At 42.2% G+C, this 16907-nt stretch overlaps 1 protein-coding gene across 1 annotated transcript in view; it reads left to right on the top strand.

Moving 5' to 3' along the window:
* Window positions 1–215: 215 nt before the first annotated feature.
* Window positions 216–16907, top strand: part of TRIM71 (tripartite motif containing 71) — a 94362-nt gene continuing 77670 nt past the window's right edge. The window contains exon 1 of the mRNA XM_073003452.2: window positions 216–1265. Coding sequence (XP_072859553.2) covers window positions 279–1265 — 987 coding nt within the window. The 5' untranslated portion in view covers window positions 216–278. The remainder of the gene's footprint in view (window positions 1266–16907) is intronic.

The raw sequence follows: 16907 nt of genomic DNA, 5'->3' as shown, positions 1-16907 counted from the left end.
GGCCCGGGGAAAAGGCAGAGGACGAGCGGCCTAAAGAACACTCCCCCCCCCGGGCTCGCGAAGCCCACCAAAAGGAGGCTCCCGTGGGCGGCCGGGGCCGTCGCACAGCGCTGCTCTCCCCCCCCCCCGCAGCGCCTAATTGATGCCACCCACCAGGGCTTGCCAAGCGGGTCGCCGTCGCTCGCCTCGGTTCATGGTGCCGCCTTGCTAGCGAGGCGCGCGCTCTGCCCCTCCCCCCCGCTCCTCTCCTCCCCCCTCCCTCCCTCCCCTCCTTCCCAATGGCTTCGTTCCCCGAGTCGGATTTCCAGATCTGCCCGCTGTGCAAGGAGATGTGCGGGTCGCCGGCTCCCGTCTCGTCCAATTCCTCCACCTCGTCGTCCTCCTCTCAGACTTCCAACTCGTCGGGCGGCGGCGGCGGCGGGTCTTCGTCCTCCTCCTCCTCCTCTTGCACCCCATCGAGGCGCCTGCACGTCCTGCCCTGCTTGCACGCTTTCTGCCGCCAGTGCCTGGAGGCGCAGCGCCATCCAACCGCGGGGGACGCTCTCAAGCTGCGTTGCCCCATCTGCGACCAGAAGGTGGTGATCTCGGAGCCGTCGGGCATGGACGCGCTGCCTTCCTCCAACTTCCTCCTCAGCAACCTGCTCGACGTGGTCGTGGTGGCCGCCGCCGCCGAAGACCAAAAGAACAACGGTCGGCCAAGCGGACCCGGCGGCGGCGGCGGCGGAGGAGGAGGAGGCGGGGGTCCGGGAGGCGGAGGGAGCGGCGCCGGGGGAGGCGGGAGCAACAGCAGCACCAACAACCGCCACCACCACCACCCCCGCCAGCAGCAAGCGCCGCCGCCGCCGCAGCAACAGCAGCAGCAACACCGTGCCTCAGCCGGCGGCTCTTCGCCGGGCTCAGCCGGCGGCTCGGCGTCGTCGGGCGGCGGCGGCGGCGGCTCCTCGCTGCTCCTGCGGCGGCCCCACAGCCGGCAGAGCGGCGAGCCCCGCTGCAGCTCGTGCGACGAAGGCAACGCCGTCAGCTCCCGCTGCCTCGACTGCCAGGAGCACCTGTGCGACAACTGCGTGCGCGCCCACCAGCGTGTCCGCCTCACCAAAGACCACTTCATCGAGCGCTTCGCCCCGGGCCCGCCCGCGCCGACCGGGCCCGGGTCCGCCTCGGCGGCCGCCCAGCTCACCCTCAGCCAGCCCTATGCCGCCCAGCCTTACAACATCCTCTCCGTCTTCCCGGACAGGGTGAACTACTGCCAGCACCACGACGACGAGGTAAGGCTCCCGCTTCCTCAGCAGCGCCTTGGGAGTGTGAGGGGAGCCCGTTGCAACCGGGCGGTGGGCGTCGAGGACGAGGGAAAGAGGCCGGGGGGGGGGGTGTTTTCGAGGCCATTCGCGTAATCCTGGCTTCCTCCTTCGGTATGGGGGGTGGGGACCGGAGGGAGGGAAGAATGGAGTCGTAACAACAACAACAACGTTTTGGTCGGGAGGATTGAAGTAAGAAGGCTTTGAGCGCGTGAGGAGAGGTTCCGGCCCCCGCCCTACGTTTTAAGGGCCGGAACTTTTGGTGCTTCTTGTATTTGGCAGTATTTTTTTTTAAAAAAAGTTGCAAAACAGCGAACCTTTTTTTGGCTCCTTCATGTGTAGGCACAAGCATCTTGCTTGGATCACACACACCCGCCCCGAAATAAGGCATGCTAACTTTTTAGGGTTCCATCTGTGGGACCCGTGTTCTGCCTCGTGGGATGATGATCTGGATTAAAGGGCAGGGCGATTGAAAAGGGCATTTAAACGCTTGTCGTCTTCCTTAAGCTTACTGTTGGTTTGTGGAACTTCATCTGGTAATTTAGAAGTATTCTGCTTTTCCACTTGTGCGTAAATTAATCTGCATTTTGATCATGAGGATGCTTTGAGGAAAATGCAAGAGGAAGAAACGACACATCACTCTGATCCTTGTTGTGGTTTTGGAAAGGTGCTTTTAAAGACACACACTAGGATGTTCCCCTACAGCAGTTTCTCCAGTATTCTGGTGCAGCTACTGCAAAATAAAGGACTTCTGTTTTCGTAAAGTGAGGTTATGTAAGGAACTTCTGAAACCCTTGACTTTTTCTCATTTTGTGTCTTCCATGTAACATTTTCTCATCTTGATAAGCTGATGGTTCTTGTACCATGTGTGGAGTATTTTAAAATTGACACAGATGAATTTATTTTTGATGAATTGTCATGTTGTCTCTCTCATCCCCAATATTAATAGGAATAGACTTTCCTTTCCAGGACATCTGCCACCCTTCATTCCTTCCCTAAAACAGTTTCAGGGGGCCCTGGTTCCAGTTCTTACTTCCCTCTTCCCTTGCATGCTTTGTTCACGTGGAGCTGTCCATGCTTAACCAGAGCAAACCAAATCTCCACAATGCGCTCCGCTGCAGAGTAGCAGAGTTCTTGCATGTGCTGTGGGGGGGGGGGATGCTTGGAGTTGTTAAAAACAACACCTGGGGGGGGAGGGGATTCTGAAAATCAGCTGTATACCTTCCATTTGGCAATTCTGATGATTGTAGTCTACAGCCACAGAATGCAGCATCTTCTTTGCTGCCTGTTCTGACAAATCTGGTGGCCTCATGGAGGTAGCTGTGTTAGTCTGTTTCAGGCTGTGTAACAAGACCCTAGTATTGTGGGTCATTTAAGACTAGCAAATTTTATTGAATTGTGAGATGTACATCTGAGGAAGTAGATGATAACCCACAAAAAAACACAGTGAAATGGATCTATCACTTTTAAAGGTGCCATGACAATTTTGGAGGGTTTTTTTTGTTTTTGCTGTGTTTTGTTTCTGTTAGATGTGGTGATTTCATGGTTGTTTCTAGCATTTCCTGAGACCAGATGGGCAGCTAAAGTGGGGAGGTCCCCTTCCTTGAATTTAGTGGCTTACAATAAAGAAGTTGCTAAAAATTCACACCCTGCTTGCTGCTGCTGATCCTTACTGTACAAATACTCTATATTACACATTATGGATGGAGCATAACCTCTTAGGGCATGGGATTGGGAGAGAGTCCAGTCATTCTCCTTTTTGTGAAGGGATGTGGTAAACAAATGTACTAATTTGATTTGCAGAAACTTTCCAGGACTTAATTTAAACCAGGGCTGAGGAGTAGAAGTTTATGGATGACTGTGTCTCTGAGAGTATGTGGAGTTCCTTTTTCTTAATACTACAGATCAGTTGTTCACATGTAGGATTAGAGTCTTCTGTTCTCCTTTTTTTTTTTAATGAAAGCCTTTGCATCTTCTGCTTCAGCTTAGTGTTAAATGTTGGCATGGTTAAAAAATAATCCTGCACAATTCTCTTGTGGTAGTTTGGCATTAGAAAAAGAATAAAGTAATTTAATAACTGTTCTGATTACTTGAAATGCGGAATGGATGAGTTGGGAGAAAATGTGTAAATAAGTTGAGTTGCTGATTCTAAACACTACTTCAAATAGAAGAAAGTTTTTTTCTGGAATTTTTTGTCTCTGTAGGTGCATTTACAGATGCTCAAAACAAATCTATTCTAAAGAGATGGATGGATGACAGAGTATCTGAGATGCTGCTTTTGATAATCTTTCCACAAAAATCATGAATGGCTGATCACAAGGCTTTTGCTGTTCTTCAGGAGGAAACTTACTTTTGTCTTTAACAGTTGATAGAGGGCAAATAGTTTCTATTTGTAGAACAGTGTCTTTAAGAAATTGGAGATTTTTAGCAAGTGATAGAGATGCAAATATCCTCACATTTGAATTCTGGGAAACATTTCATTTGTAGTATGGATTTCCTGTTTTTATAGGTGTGTGATGAATGCATCAAAGGAATACAGGGAAATAAAAGAATTATATTAGGGAGAGTTTATGTAGTGATTATTACCTTTAGGTTTATGTTCTTTTAGTATTGTATGTGTTTGCAGTTGACTAAGACAGCCACTGATTATTCTAGTTTAATGTATAAATAAAATACTGCAGCACATTGAAACTCCCAAGTTAGTGTAATTCTTTATTACCTTTATTCCTTGAAAGTACTGGCACAAAGGAACATCATACTTGATATTGATCTATATCAGTATATAAAATCAGTTACCCTAACATGCAATAATTATTAGGGAGTTTAATCCTAAAGAATAACATCTAGTTGCAGCTGCGTGGACTGGAAGTTCAACTTGTAAGCTGACATTCCTCTTGATGGTTTGCGTAGTGCCAGAGTGGAATTTTCCATTAGCTTCATTGTTAGAGGCTAGCCTGTTCCCTGCTGAAGTTCTCAGTTGATCCTGACTGGTTTTGAGATAAGATCCATGTCTGAGGCTGAAGGATTCCCTTAACTATTCCTCTGTAAATAGTCTCTTTAGTTTAAAAAAAAAGAACAAAAATTTAATATATTTTTGAAAGGGCTGGTTTCTTTGCTGTTTATTACAGGAGTCAAGCATTGTTCCTGCCAGGAAACTAGTAGCCTTTTTCTGTTTCTTTGTCACCATTTAGAAAAACAAAGAAATTTACTGCCTGAATTTGGTGAATAAAAGGAACCTTTAGAAAGGCTTTCCATGAAGGGTTTGAGGGAATGCAAAAATGTACTCATTAGCTTTTGGCTGTCTCCACTGAACTTTCTAGTGTTTGCCTATTTCTGATCGTCAGAAGGACATTCAGAAATCCAGACCAAAATTAAAAATGGAAGGTGAACTGCTCTCAGAATTGCCCACCTTTGTATGTATGTGTCTTAAGAGTATTGAAATACTGAACACTCTTTATTCCTGTGGCACACAACAGCATTTTCTGTACTGCACAATTCACATTAAATTGGTTAGCTTTAGAGAGGGTTCTGGAAATAATTTTGTTCCTGTAGGTACATTGTCTTTCTTAATTGAATTAGTACCTAGTACAAATTAGTTGTAATTAAACCTTAATGTAGGTTCCAAATAATAGTTAGTGCTTGTGCATGTTGAGTAAATTATACTATTCCTTGTATTGTGATCATGCTCATATATTTTTTTGCTCCTGTAACATTATACAGTGGTGCCTCGCTTAACGAGCGCACCGTACAACGATGAAATTGCATAGCGATCCCTTTTTTGGGATCGCTAATGCGATCGCTCAACGTTTTTTTAATAGGGCAAAATTCGCTTTGCGAAGTCTGGTAAGCGTTTTGCTTACCGATCTTCGCAAAACGAAGCCCGACGATCAGCTGTTAGGCGGCCAAAATGGCTGCCGGAAGCCTGGAAATGGCCCAAAATGGCCGTGTGCAGCGTTTTCGCGCCCTCGTTAAGCGAGGGGAGGGCGCGAAAATGGCTGCCGGCCATTAAGAAGCATCGCTGAACGGTGAGTATTCGGCCCATTTGGAACGCATTAAACCATGTTTAATGCGTTCCAGTGGAATTCCCTGCCCCGTTCAACGATGCTTCAGCATAGCGAAGGTTAATCCGGAACGGATTAACCTCGCTATGCGAGGCACCACTGTAAATTATAATTGAACGGGCAGAGTGTAAAAAAAATTGTATCACTGAATTTTTGGGATAGAGTTGAATGCATTTTGTCTGTGATACTTTTTCTATAGTAGGTTGTGTATAACTGACTAGAAACTCTGTCATTACAACTTGGTTTTAATTTTAGGGTTAGGTTTAATTTAGGAAAGCAACACCACTGAATAAAATGGGAATTACATCCATGCGAAAACATATTGCACTCTTAAAAGAGGAGTCAGACTGTTATACTTTCAGATGTGTTACATGCTGTATATTCTGTAGGGACTTATTGCCACCTTGCATGTTGCCTCTAGTAAGTGTGCCTGGCAGGAACCTTTCTGGGCTGGCATGATGGTCAGGCTGTCCAGCACTAACCAATCATTCCTTCCCTGCTTCTGAATTCAAAGAGAGCCCCACCTCTCTCCTTTTGAGCTCTCTTTCTCTCTCTGTTGTCGGTGGCAGTTAGGAGACGGTTGAGGTCTGTTGCTGAAAAGCAGTCATATTTGCCAGTTTCCCATTTGATCAGTTCAATTGTAAGTAATGCAACCTTTTGTTCTTTCTCTTATTAGTGTCTCGGAGCAAGTTATTGAGACTGTAAGTGTCAGTTGAGGAGAAAAAGGGGTAGACTAATCTGGAGAATTTGAAGCTATTCTGCTGTGTAAATCTCTCCACTTCCGTTACACAGCTAGAGGAATTTACCAGAATCATATTCAAGAATAAATTAAGATTTTTTAAAAAAAATATTTTTATTTTTTGCCAGGAAACTGTAGTGACAGTTTTATATGGCATAGATGGCTACAGTACATGGATAGATTGGTGAAAATTGTGTCTTTTACTCTGACCAGACATCAGCATAGCCAGTGATGAAGTTACCTTACAACACCTGGGCAACAACACTTTGCCATCTCTACTCTAGCAGAAGTGCCTTATAATAGCATTGAGTGCAGCCTCTGTGTCTGGCTCACCTGCTGCTCAACAGCTGATAAAGGGCCTGGCCTCCCATCACAGCAACAGTGTAACCTGAACAATTTGTTCTTGCCACTGACTGAGCTTTTTAGGAATGTGGCGAGCTGTACAGGCACAGCTGCTATATGGATCAGTTTAAAGTAACATTTTCTTGTCCTGGTGGCCTTTACTTTCCTAAGAGAATATTAAAGAGTGGCAGGAATATGAGTTAAAACTTGTCAGCAACAAATGTAGCTGAAGTACATCCAGTGTTGTTTATTTTTCGTATAGTAACCCGCCCCCAAGTAACAAAAACAAAACCTAGAGAATGACCGAAGTGTGTCTTTAATATTGTTAAGAAAGAAATATTGTTCTAAATACATCATTGTTTTATTGTACCTAGCAAAATCAGAGGTGAGGATTTGAGTGTGTGTGATCTGGGAAACTAAACGGTTGAGTTTTAGTAATTGGTCACCGCTAGTTATAATACTGTATTCAGGAGAATTTCACCAAAATATTGGGTGCATTGAAAACCCAAACAATTTGGGGAAATTCTTCTGTATATTGTAATTAGAAGTCTGACTAAACAACTTTAGTCATTCATGGTTACTCAAAAGTAAGTCCTTTTGTGTTGAATTATTCCTTCTCTCTGAAAAGTCTGTTAGGACTCCCATGTTAATAAAGTCTTCAGCTTGAAACATCCCAAGTGCCTAATCAACCAGGCACCAAAACCCTGATGGTGGTTCACCAGAACAGGAAATATTTTTAATTCTACATTTATGGCTTTAGTTGCCTTGGATGAGGGAAGTAAGGTGTCCTGCATTTGTTGATTTCGACATACTTTGCAGTCTTTTTCTATAATTCTCCCACTTCTCCTTGGTGTCAAAGTCAAATGCATGATTCTGGAACAAAGTCCTCAGAACACTACATGATTTATAACATGGTAATTGGTAATTGGAAATGAAAGGAAAGTCCAATGTTGCAAAGAAAAATACTGCATAGGAACCTGGAATGTAAGATCTGTGAACCTTGGTAAGCTGGATGTGGTCAAACAGGAAATGACAAGAATAAACTTTGACCTCCTGGGTGTCAGTGAACTAAAATGGACAGGAATGGGCGAATTCAATTCAGATGATTATCACATCCACTGTTGTGGACAAGAATCCCATAGAAGAAATGGAGTAGCCCTCATAGTCAACAAAAGAGTGGGAAAAGCTGTACTAGGATAAAATCTCAAAAATGATAGAATGATTTCAATACAAATTGAAGGCAGACCTTTCAACATCACAGTAATCCGAGTTTATGCACCAACATGCTGAAGAGGCCGAAATGGACCAATTCTATGACTTACAACACCTTCTAGAACTGACTCCAAAAAAGAGAGATTCTTCTCATTATAGGGGACTGGAATGGTAAAGTAGGGAGTCAAGAGATAAAAGGAACAACAGTTTGGCCTTGGAGTTCAAAACGAAGCAGGGCAAAGAATAATAGAGTGTAGTCAAGAGAACAAGCTGATCATCACAAACACTCTTTTCCAACAACACAAGAGGCAACTCTACACATGGACATCACCAGATGGGCAATACCGAAATCAGATTGATTATGTTGTCTGCAGCCAAAGATGGAGAAGCTCTACACAGTCAGCAAAAACAAGACCTGGAGCTGACGTCATCAGCTTCTCATAGCAAAATTCAAGCTTAAACTGAAGAGAGTAGGAAAAACCACTGGGCTAGTCAGGTATAATCTAAACCAAATCCCTTATGAATACACAGTGGAAGTAAAGAACAGATTTAAGGAACTCGATTTGGTGGACAGAGTGCCTGAAGAACTATGAATGGAGGCTCGTAACACTGTACAGGAGGCACCAACAAAAACCATCCCAAAGAAAAGGAAAGGCATGAAAGCAAAGTGACTGTCCAACGAGGCCTTACAAATAGCAGAGAGAAGAAGGGAAACAAAATGCAAGGGAGATAGGGAAAGCTACAGAAAATTGAATGCAGACTTTCAAAGAATAGCAAGGAGAGACAAGAGGGCCTTCTTAAATGAACAGTGCAAAGAAATACCCGGAAAAATAGAATAGAGGCAAAGAAATAGAGGAAAAGAAAGGGAAAAACCAGAGATCTGTTCAAGAAAACTGGAGATATTAATGGAACATTTTGTGCAAAGATGGACATGATAAAGGACAAGAAAGGTAGGGAGCTCACAGAACCAGAAGACATTAAGAGAAGGTGGCAAGAATACACAGAGGAATTATGCCAGAAAGATTTTGTTGTCCTGGACAACCCACATAGTGTGGTTGCTGACCTTGAGCCACACATCCTGGAGAGTGAAGTCAAGTGGGCCTTAGAAAGCCTGGCTAACAACAAGGCCAGTGGAGGTGATGGCATTCCAGTAGAACTATTTAAAATCTTAAAAGATGACGCTGTTAAGGTGTTACACTCAATATGCTAGCAAGTTTGGAAAACTCAGCAGTGGCCAGAGGATTGGAAAAGATCAGTCTACATCCGAATCCCAAAGAAGGGCAGTGCCAAAGAATGCTCCAACTACCGTACAATTGCACTCATTTTACACGCTAGCAAGTTTATGCTCAAAATCCTACAAGGCAGGCTTCAGCAGTATATGGACCGAGAACTCCCAGAAGTACAAGCTGGATTTCGAAGGGGCAGAGGAACTAGAGACCAAATTGCTAACATGAGCTGGATTATGGAGAAAGCCAGAGAGTTCCAGAAAAACATCGACTTTTGCTTCATTGACTATGCAAACGCCTTTGACTGTGTGAACCACAACAAACTATGGCAAGTTCTTAAAGACATGGGAGTTCCTGTCCCATATATAGATTTCCTGAGAAATCTATATATGGGACAGGAAGCAACAGTTAGAACTGGACATGGTAGAAGTGATTGGTTTGAAATTGGGAAAGGAGTTACACAAGGCTGTATATTGTCTCCCTGCTTATTTAACGTATATGCAGAATACATCATGCGAAAGGCAGGACTGGATGAATCCCAAACCGGAATTAATATTGCCAGAAGAAATATCAACAACCTCAGATATGCAGATGATACCACTCCGATGGCAGAAAGTGAGGAGGAACTAAAGAACTTCTTAATGAGGGTGAAAGAGGAGAGTGCAAAAAATGGTCTGAAGCTCAACATAAAAAAAACTAAGATCATGGCCACTGGTCCCATCACCTCCTGGGAAATAGAAGGGGAAGATATGGAGGCAGTGACAGATTTTACTTTTGGGGCTCCATGATCACTGTAGATGGTGACAGCAGCCATGAAATTAAAAGATGCCTGCTTCTTGGGAGGAAAGCAATGCCAGCCTTAGACAGCATCTTAAAAAGCAGAGATATCACCTTGCTGACAAGGGTCCGTATAGTCAAAGCTATGGTTTTTCCAGTAGCAATGTATGGAAGTGAGAGCTGGACCATAAAGAAAGCTGACCGCCGAAGAATTGATGCCTTTGAATTGTGGTGCTGGAGGATACACTTGAGAGTTTCCTGGACTGCAAAAAGAACAAACCTATCCATTCTAAAGGAAGTGGTTACTGGAAGGACCACTTAAATACTTTGGCCATGTCATGAGAAGAGAAATCTCCCTGGAAAACACCCTGATGTTGGGAAAGTGTGAAGGCAAGAAGAGAAGGGAATGGCAGAGGACAAGATAGTTGGACAGTGTCATTGAAGCTACCAACATGAATTTGATCCAACTCCGGGAGGCAGTGGAAGACAGGAGGGCCTGGCGTGCTCTGGTCCATGGGGTCACAAAGAGTCTCGTGCATGACTTAATGACTAAACAACAACAATTGGTAATTGGTAATTTTAGTCTGTGTGGGTTCATCAGTGGGTTCACTCAGGCAAAGTTAGCATAGGGCACAGGTTTTTTTTTCCCCATTACACTCTTGGATTTGTGATGGCTTCTACTTGCCATAGTTAAAAAATATTTTCCCATCTGTGCCTTTTTGGCATACTAATTGTAACAGTGGACAACCATTATTAATCCGGTTTCCTGTACCTGTGTACTTACTGTGAGTGATGAATGTCGTTACAAAGTGTTTATAGACATGAATGTTCTTTTAAGCAAAAAAATAAAAATAAAAGGACCTTTTATCCTTGTCATGGTGGGGCTGAGATTCTTTGATAGGAAGATTGGTGATATGTACCACACGAAAGATTGACAAAACCTGTTTTAGGGGACCTTTCATGTGGTTAATCCAGCAGGGCTTTCTTCCATATGTGGTATGTGATGATGAGCACTTCCATTTCTGATTTATTACTGTGCTTGCTAGGTGGACACTAAAGAAGTGTCCTTGAATGGGGATACCTTTAAGGCAAAGGGCAAACACTTTTATCTTACCTTAGGTCTGCCGATTGCCCTGGGGAAGTTTAAACAGCAGCTTAAAAGGTGGGCAGCCAGGGTGGGGGCTGGAAGAAGGGAAGGTTATTTATTTAAGCAGCACTCTTCCATCTGGGGAGGCTTGGCATTCTCAGAGTGTGGACGTGTTCTAGGTGGGGTGTCTTCAGAAGAGGGACAGGAAGTTTTAGAAGAGAAACAATCTCTCCCATGCTCACTGTACACATTTATTCTCTCTCTCTCTCTCTCTCTCTCTCTCTCTCTCTCTCTCTCTCTCTCACTCACACACACACGCACGCACGCACGCACGCACGCACACACACACACACACACACACACAGAGAGAGAGAGAAAGAGAGAGAGAGAAAGAGATTTGTACTCCAGGTTTGAATCAAAGTTTACAGATAATATGGATACGAAATATCTCAAAACTGCATGGGGTTTCAGCACAAAAAATTCTCTGTGTAATTTTCAGAAACAGGGATTGTGGAAGTATATTTGCAGAGCTTTTTAACACAATAATTGCACTTCACCCTCTTATTTGGTGTAGGTAATGGGTGTTCTGTTGTGTTGGTTCTACCTTCTTAAATCTGGTTTTCATAAATAATTTATACACGCTGAGGATACCTGCCAGTGCTATTGCTGCCTTAATCAGATTTTCATAAACGTCACATTGGAATAGTCATGGCTTGTGGTTCTTATAATTCTGAAGTATCTCTTGAAAATATTGGAACAGTGCCAGTTCCAAGAAGAGAACCAATGGTAACATAAAAAACACAGCTATCTGCTGTGCAAACTACAACATGAGAGAGTTGATCAAGTTTGCACTTTTTTCAGCATTGAAAAGAGGAATCTCCATTTTTGGTTGGGACAATGTGACCTGTTGCAGAAGGATGGCACTCCGAAGAGTTTTTAGAATGACTCATGCCGGTCTAAGTGAACTTGATGCTGGGTTTCAGTCATAAAACCAGTTTTTAATGTGTGCAATCTCTTGTATCTGTACATTAGAATTGTCCCTACTAATTTCATCCCTTCTGATCACTTTGGCCTAAATCCTAATGCTTATTCCAACTATAGTAGACTAATTGAATCAGTTGTTGAAGCTTGCCCCAACCCTTATACAAAACCCATTGATTAAATGGTTCTGCTGTAGTTGACATTTAAGATTATGGCTCTTATTCGTTACTGAGATTTATACTATATCTATCAAATATATTTTCATGGCAGCTTACAATGATATTGTGGGAAGTGATCTTTCTAGTAGATGTTTCTATCTTGTTCCGTATAATGCTTTTTGCCTTGAGTTTTACCTTACTTTTGCAAATATAACTGCTGCTGGAACTAGAACAGTTTTTAATGTTCGCTGTTCTTCCTCTTCTTCTACCTTCTTTTTTTGTAGTTAATATTGGCTGAAATCTAGTAGTAAGTTGCAGTTAGAGTGGGGTCACTTGAATCAGTGAAACTTACAGAGGAGTTGACTCCCCACTGATCCAGTGGGCCACATCTAGTTGTGACTTACTAATAGATTTCAGTTAGAGTCTTCTATTGTAACTTATTTTGACACCTTTTAAACAAATGGGTGGAGTTAGAGTCTACATGTATAATTTGAGACTTTATGATATCTCAAGTCTGTGCCCTTTTCAGTAATCCTTTCTCTTGCGTGTAAAGCTGCAGTACTTATATTCAGAGTTTCTCCCTGAAAAAAAGTTGATTGAAATAGGAAGGAAAGATTCCAGATGTGTTATTGCTAATGAAATATTTTAGCACTTGCAGATTAAAAGGTAGTTGCCTATGTAAATATTCTGTTTGATCCTTTTAAATATTTGTATACTTGCAGATTTTAGCTCTAAATACTGTCTTTTAATGATGTAACCTTCCTTTTTAAGGAGAAAAGTGGGGTAAGATTATTTTAATTAAATAAATAAACCCTGAATGATTTCCATCACCCAAACCAAATATGGCCAGTGGCAAAGGATGGCACAAATTGTGATTTGAGAATAGGGGAGGGGGATAATGTTGCCTTTTCTGGTCTCAAATTTGGAAGAGGGAAGATGGAAGTGAATTAGTGCCATAGTTTGGTGGAGATATATATGTCTGTATGAAGAATAGAGGTAATGAGTATATACAACCTTCCATGGTGTGTAAAAAAGGAGGATTACCACAGGATTCTATAGTATTATATTTCGCCTTCTGACTTTAAGGGAGAATCATTTTTAATATAACCACCTTTTTATTGTGATCTGCTGTAATGCACGTTGGTCTTGGCTGTATGCTGTTAGTCTTGGTTGCATCAAGGTATTCATTGTGGACTCCAGCAATTTTTTTTATTTTCATTTCTTTCCTTATAACTATTAACTGTTCTCAGTGCTCCCTGTGATATAGAGTGTTCGCCATGCAAAACAGATAGAACGGATGGTTTTTTGGGGATTTTAGCAAAGACATAGCTGCACAGATTTGCAACCTATTTAATTTCTCTCGAGATGTGTTTCAGCTGTGCTCAAGCCACTTCACTCAGGCTATTGCTTACAATGTGTGTTGTGACTTGTGCTGAGTCTGAAGAAAGATTTACTCTTGCAGAGAAAAGCATATTCTTTAAGACAATACAGTGGTGCCTCGCATAACGAGCGCACCGTTTAACGATGAATTCGCATAGCGATCCGTTTTTTGGGATTGCTAATGCGATCGCATACTGATGCCTAGATAGGCAAAAACTCGCTTTGCGACGCTTATGTTGTGTTTCGCTTACCGATCTTCGCATAGCGTTTTTAAAAATCAGCTGTTTGGCGGTTCCAAAATGGCCACCGGAACACCCAAAATGGCCACGCGCAGTGTTTTTGCACCCTGCCCTCGCTTACCGAGGGTGCGAAAATGCCTGCGCTATGGAGGAACATCGCATAACGGTGAGTTTTGGGCCCATTTGGAACACATTAAACGAAGTTTAATGCGTTCCAATAGGCTTTTTTGTCCTGTATAGCGATGTTTCCCCATAGCGATGGTTAATCCGGAACGGATTAACCTCGCTATGCGGGGCTTAGATAAGATTGTACTAATTCCCAAAGTGATGTGGATTTGTGTTCCTAGTACTTTGTTAAAATGTGAGAAACAAATTTAAATGTTGAAGGTGAAATAGTGAAAAAACCTTGTGTTGTATGTTCTGGAATCTGTATACTCTACTGCAACAAGAGGTGTGGCCTTTGGAACATATGAATGACCTGATTTCAATGTCTTGATGCAATTTTGCCTCTGTAGCGTATGCTAATTGCCCCAAAACAAGTCTTGTGATGGCTTGGCTGTGAGTGTTTAATTTTTTATTAACGTTAATTTTTTTAAAAATTAAGGTCCATCATCCCTGCAACACTGAAGCCATAATAAAGGAATTTTGGTGGCAAGTTTTTAAAAACAAAAATAGTGTTCTAGCATTGACATATCTTTTGCCTACTTCCTTATTTCCGACTTTGCCATCTTAATTGTGCATTCAGTTAAAACTGGGAAGTTGTATTTCCTTAGAAACTAAGTAGTGGCAATGATGAATACCAGTGTAGTCCATTATGTTGCCCTGTGAATTCTGAGGTGGGGGTGGGGTGAAGAGACTCTCAAACTTCAGTTCCTCACAGCATGAATAGAGCAGAAATGAAATGGGCACTTTTATCTCCTTGAATCTATAAAAACTGATTCCAATCTGATTCTGAGCATACCTCAGTTAGAATTTCCAGTTGTTTTATGGGTTTGTCATTTGACCTTAGTAACTAATCATTAAAAAATTTGTTACAAACTTAGCACAGGGTGGGTAATATAAACACCAGTGTTTTTCTTAGTAACTTGGTGTGAAGAGAGTGACAGAGAGTAATTCAGTTCAAAAATACCTTTCTTTCTAGAGTATTATATTTCTGAAGAGTGGTATGCTACAACAACCCAGCAATTGTGTTAAAACGAAATCTGTCCAAACAGTTGTGTGGCAGCAGCTACAACCCAGCTGTCCAGTCTACAGTGGGCGCAGAATCCATCCACTCTGCTTCCTTTGTACAACTAATTCATAAAATCAACAATTGAGATTGAGTAGCAAGTAGTTTCTTAAGCCAGTTCTGGTCAGGATCTGCCTGGCTTGAATGTAGATAATTTCTGAATTGATAAAGGTAAAGGTTCCCCTTGACATTTTTAGTCTAGTCGTGTCCGACTCTAGGGGGCGGTGCTGATACAGAACGCTAAACCAGACATTGTAAGAGACAAGGAGCTGCTATTTCTCCATTTTGCTCCTTTCATTTACAACATCTTAAAACAAACCTCAAAAACCTCAGTTGTAGAGTTATAGGTGATAAATGGTGTGGTCTTTGTGTGGATGTTGTAAGGAGAAGAAGCTAACGCTGTCGTACTATAACAGCTATAGTTGGCTGAGACTAGAGAGATGTAGGTTCTAGTTCCCATGGAGGTGTGAAATACCTACTGGTGATCTTTGACCAGTCATTCTCAGCTTTCCTTACCACACAGGGTTGTTGTGGGAATGAGGGGAGCTACATGTGCTGTCATAAGCTTGATGAAGGGCACTATACAAATTAATACGATTAATGATTTGGAGCATTTAGTTTGGCCATGACACGTTTTAGAGAGATTTGGACAACTTGCTTGTTGGCCTTAAAAGTTGTAGAAGAGAGGAGTTCTCATTAGCCAGATGTTCTAGTCTTTCCTCAGTCTGAATGAAACCAACATCAAAAAAAGAGTCCAGTGCATTAATATCATGTATTTGGGGATATTAAGTAGGAAAGGGAGCTTCCAGTCTTCTTCCTTTCATATAGTATGTTGTATAAAATGAAATCTCATGGTTGTGGATATGTTTCCTTCATCATCATTATTGGTTATGGCAGAGCAGTAGGAAAGAGAAAAATGGTCCTTTAAATTAGGGTTGTGTTATCACTGAGACTCAACAAATAAATTTTGTTTTGGATAGCAAAGATGAACTGGTAGAACCTCCTGGCTTGGATCTTCTTGTTTGTCTTTTCTGCTCCAAAGCAGGATTGTAGATTAACTTGAAGAACTGCTCTGATTCTCAACCTTATCTGAGAATGGAGATGAATAATGGAGGTGAGCTTTGGTGTGCTGGTCAGATGGCTTCCTGACCTGTTTTCAAACTCTTCCTAGCTCCTTCCACTGTACTTTGTCTGTTATTAATACTGCGTGTATTGGGAATAGTGAATTCTGCTCCAGTTATCCAATATACAATGAGATCTTTGTTAGGCTAGATTGTGAACATAATATGTTCTAAAATTGGATATTGAAGTGTAAGAAGCTTTCCTGTGGTAAGACAGAGGAAGCCCATTTAAACAGGGGGCAGCTTACGGTCCTAGTATAGTCCTGCTTCTATACCAAGGGTCTTGTGACTCTTACAACATTTTAAAGCAGAAATTCCCATTTATACAGCTAGAAAAAAGGGGGGAACATAAAAATGTAAATACCTAGGACTGAAATCCTTTGAATTGACTAAACAAGAGATACCACCTTTTCTTTCAAGTAGTTGGTGAGGAACATCCTGTTTTCTCTCTTAATGTATACCTATGAAGTAGATGCTGGTCCTGCTTACCTTAAACTCAAAAGATAACTGTCCTTCTGAAAAAAATACACATGCTACTTCCTTCCATCCCATCCCCCTTTAAAGAAAAGGAACACATTGATAACCTCAACAAGAATCATTGACTGTTTGGGGCAGTGTAGACTTAGGCTCTGTTGGCATGCTTGAGTAGTGACTCAGATGCCTGGAAGATTCTGTGTTTCTCTCTTTCTTATTCTCTCTTGATAAGTACTGCAAGGATTTGTGCTACCTTAGGCTAGTTAAATCCAGACTCTTAAAAGTTTTTATTGGTTTTTATACCAGTAACTAGTATAGAGCGCCATCTGGTTGCTTATCATTCAATGTCTGCAAAAATTAAAAAAAATGATGCATAGCTGCAATTCAGCAACTTTTGGATTAAAAAACACATTTGGTATTGCTTACTTAGATTGGTTTGCTTGGAAAGGTACCCTTTTCTAAGTTAAACTGTGCATACACATAATTATTTAGGACTGCCTTCCCTAATTTGTCATCCTCCAGATACGGTCTACAGTTCCCCTGATGCCAAACCAATGTGACCATTAGGGATGTTGGGAGTTGTGATT

The sequence above is a fragment of the Pogona vitticeps genome, chromosome 6 (assembly GCF_051106095.1).
Source record: "Pogona vitticeps strain Pit_001003342236 chromosome 6, PviZW2.1, whole genome shotgun sequence".
Taxonomy (NCBI): Eukaryota; Metazoa; Chordata; class Lepidosauria; order Squamata; family Agamidae; genus Pogona; species Pogona vitticeps.
This window is presented reverse-complemented; position numbering and strand designations above follow the sequence as displayed.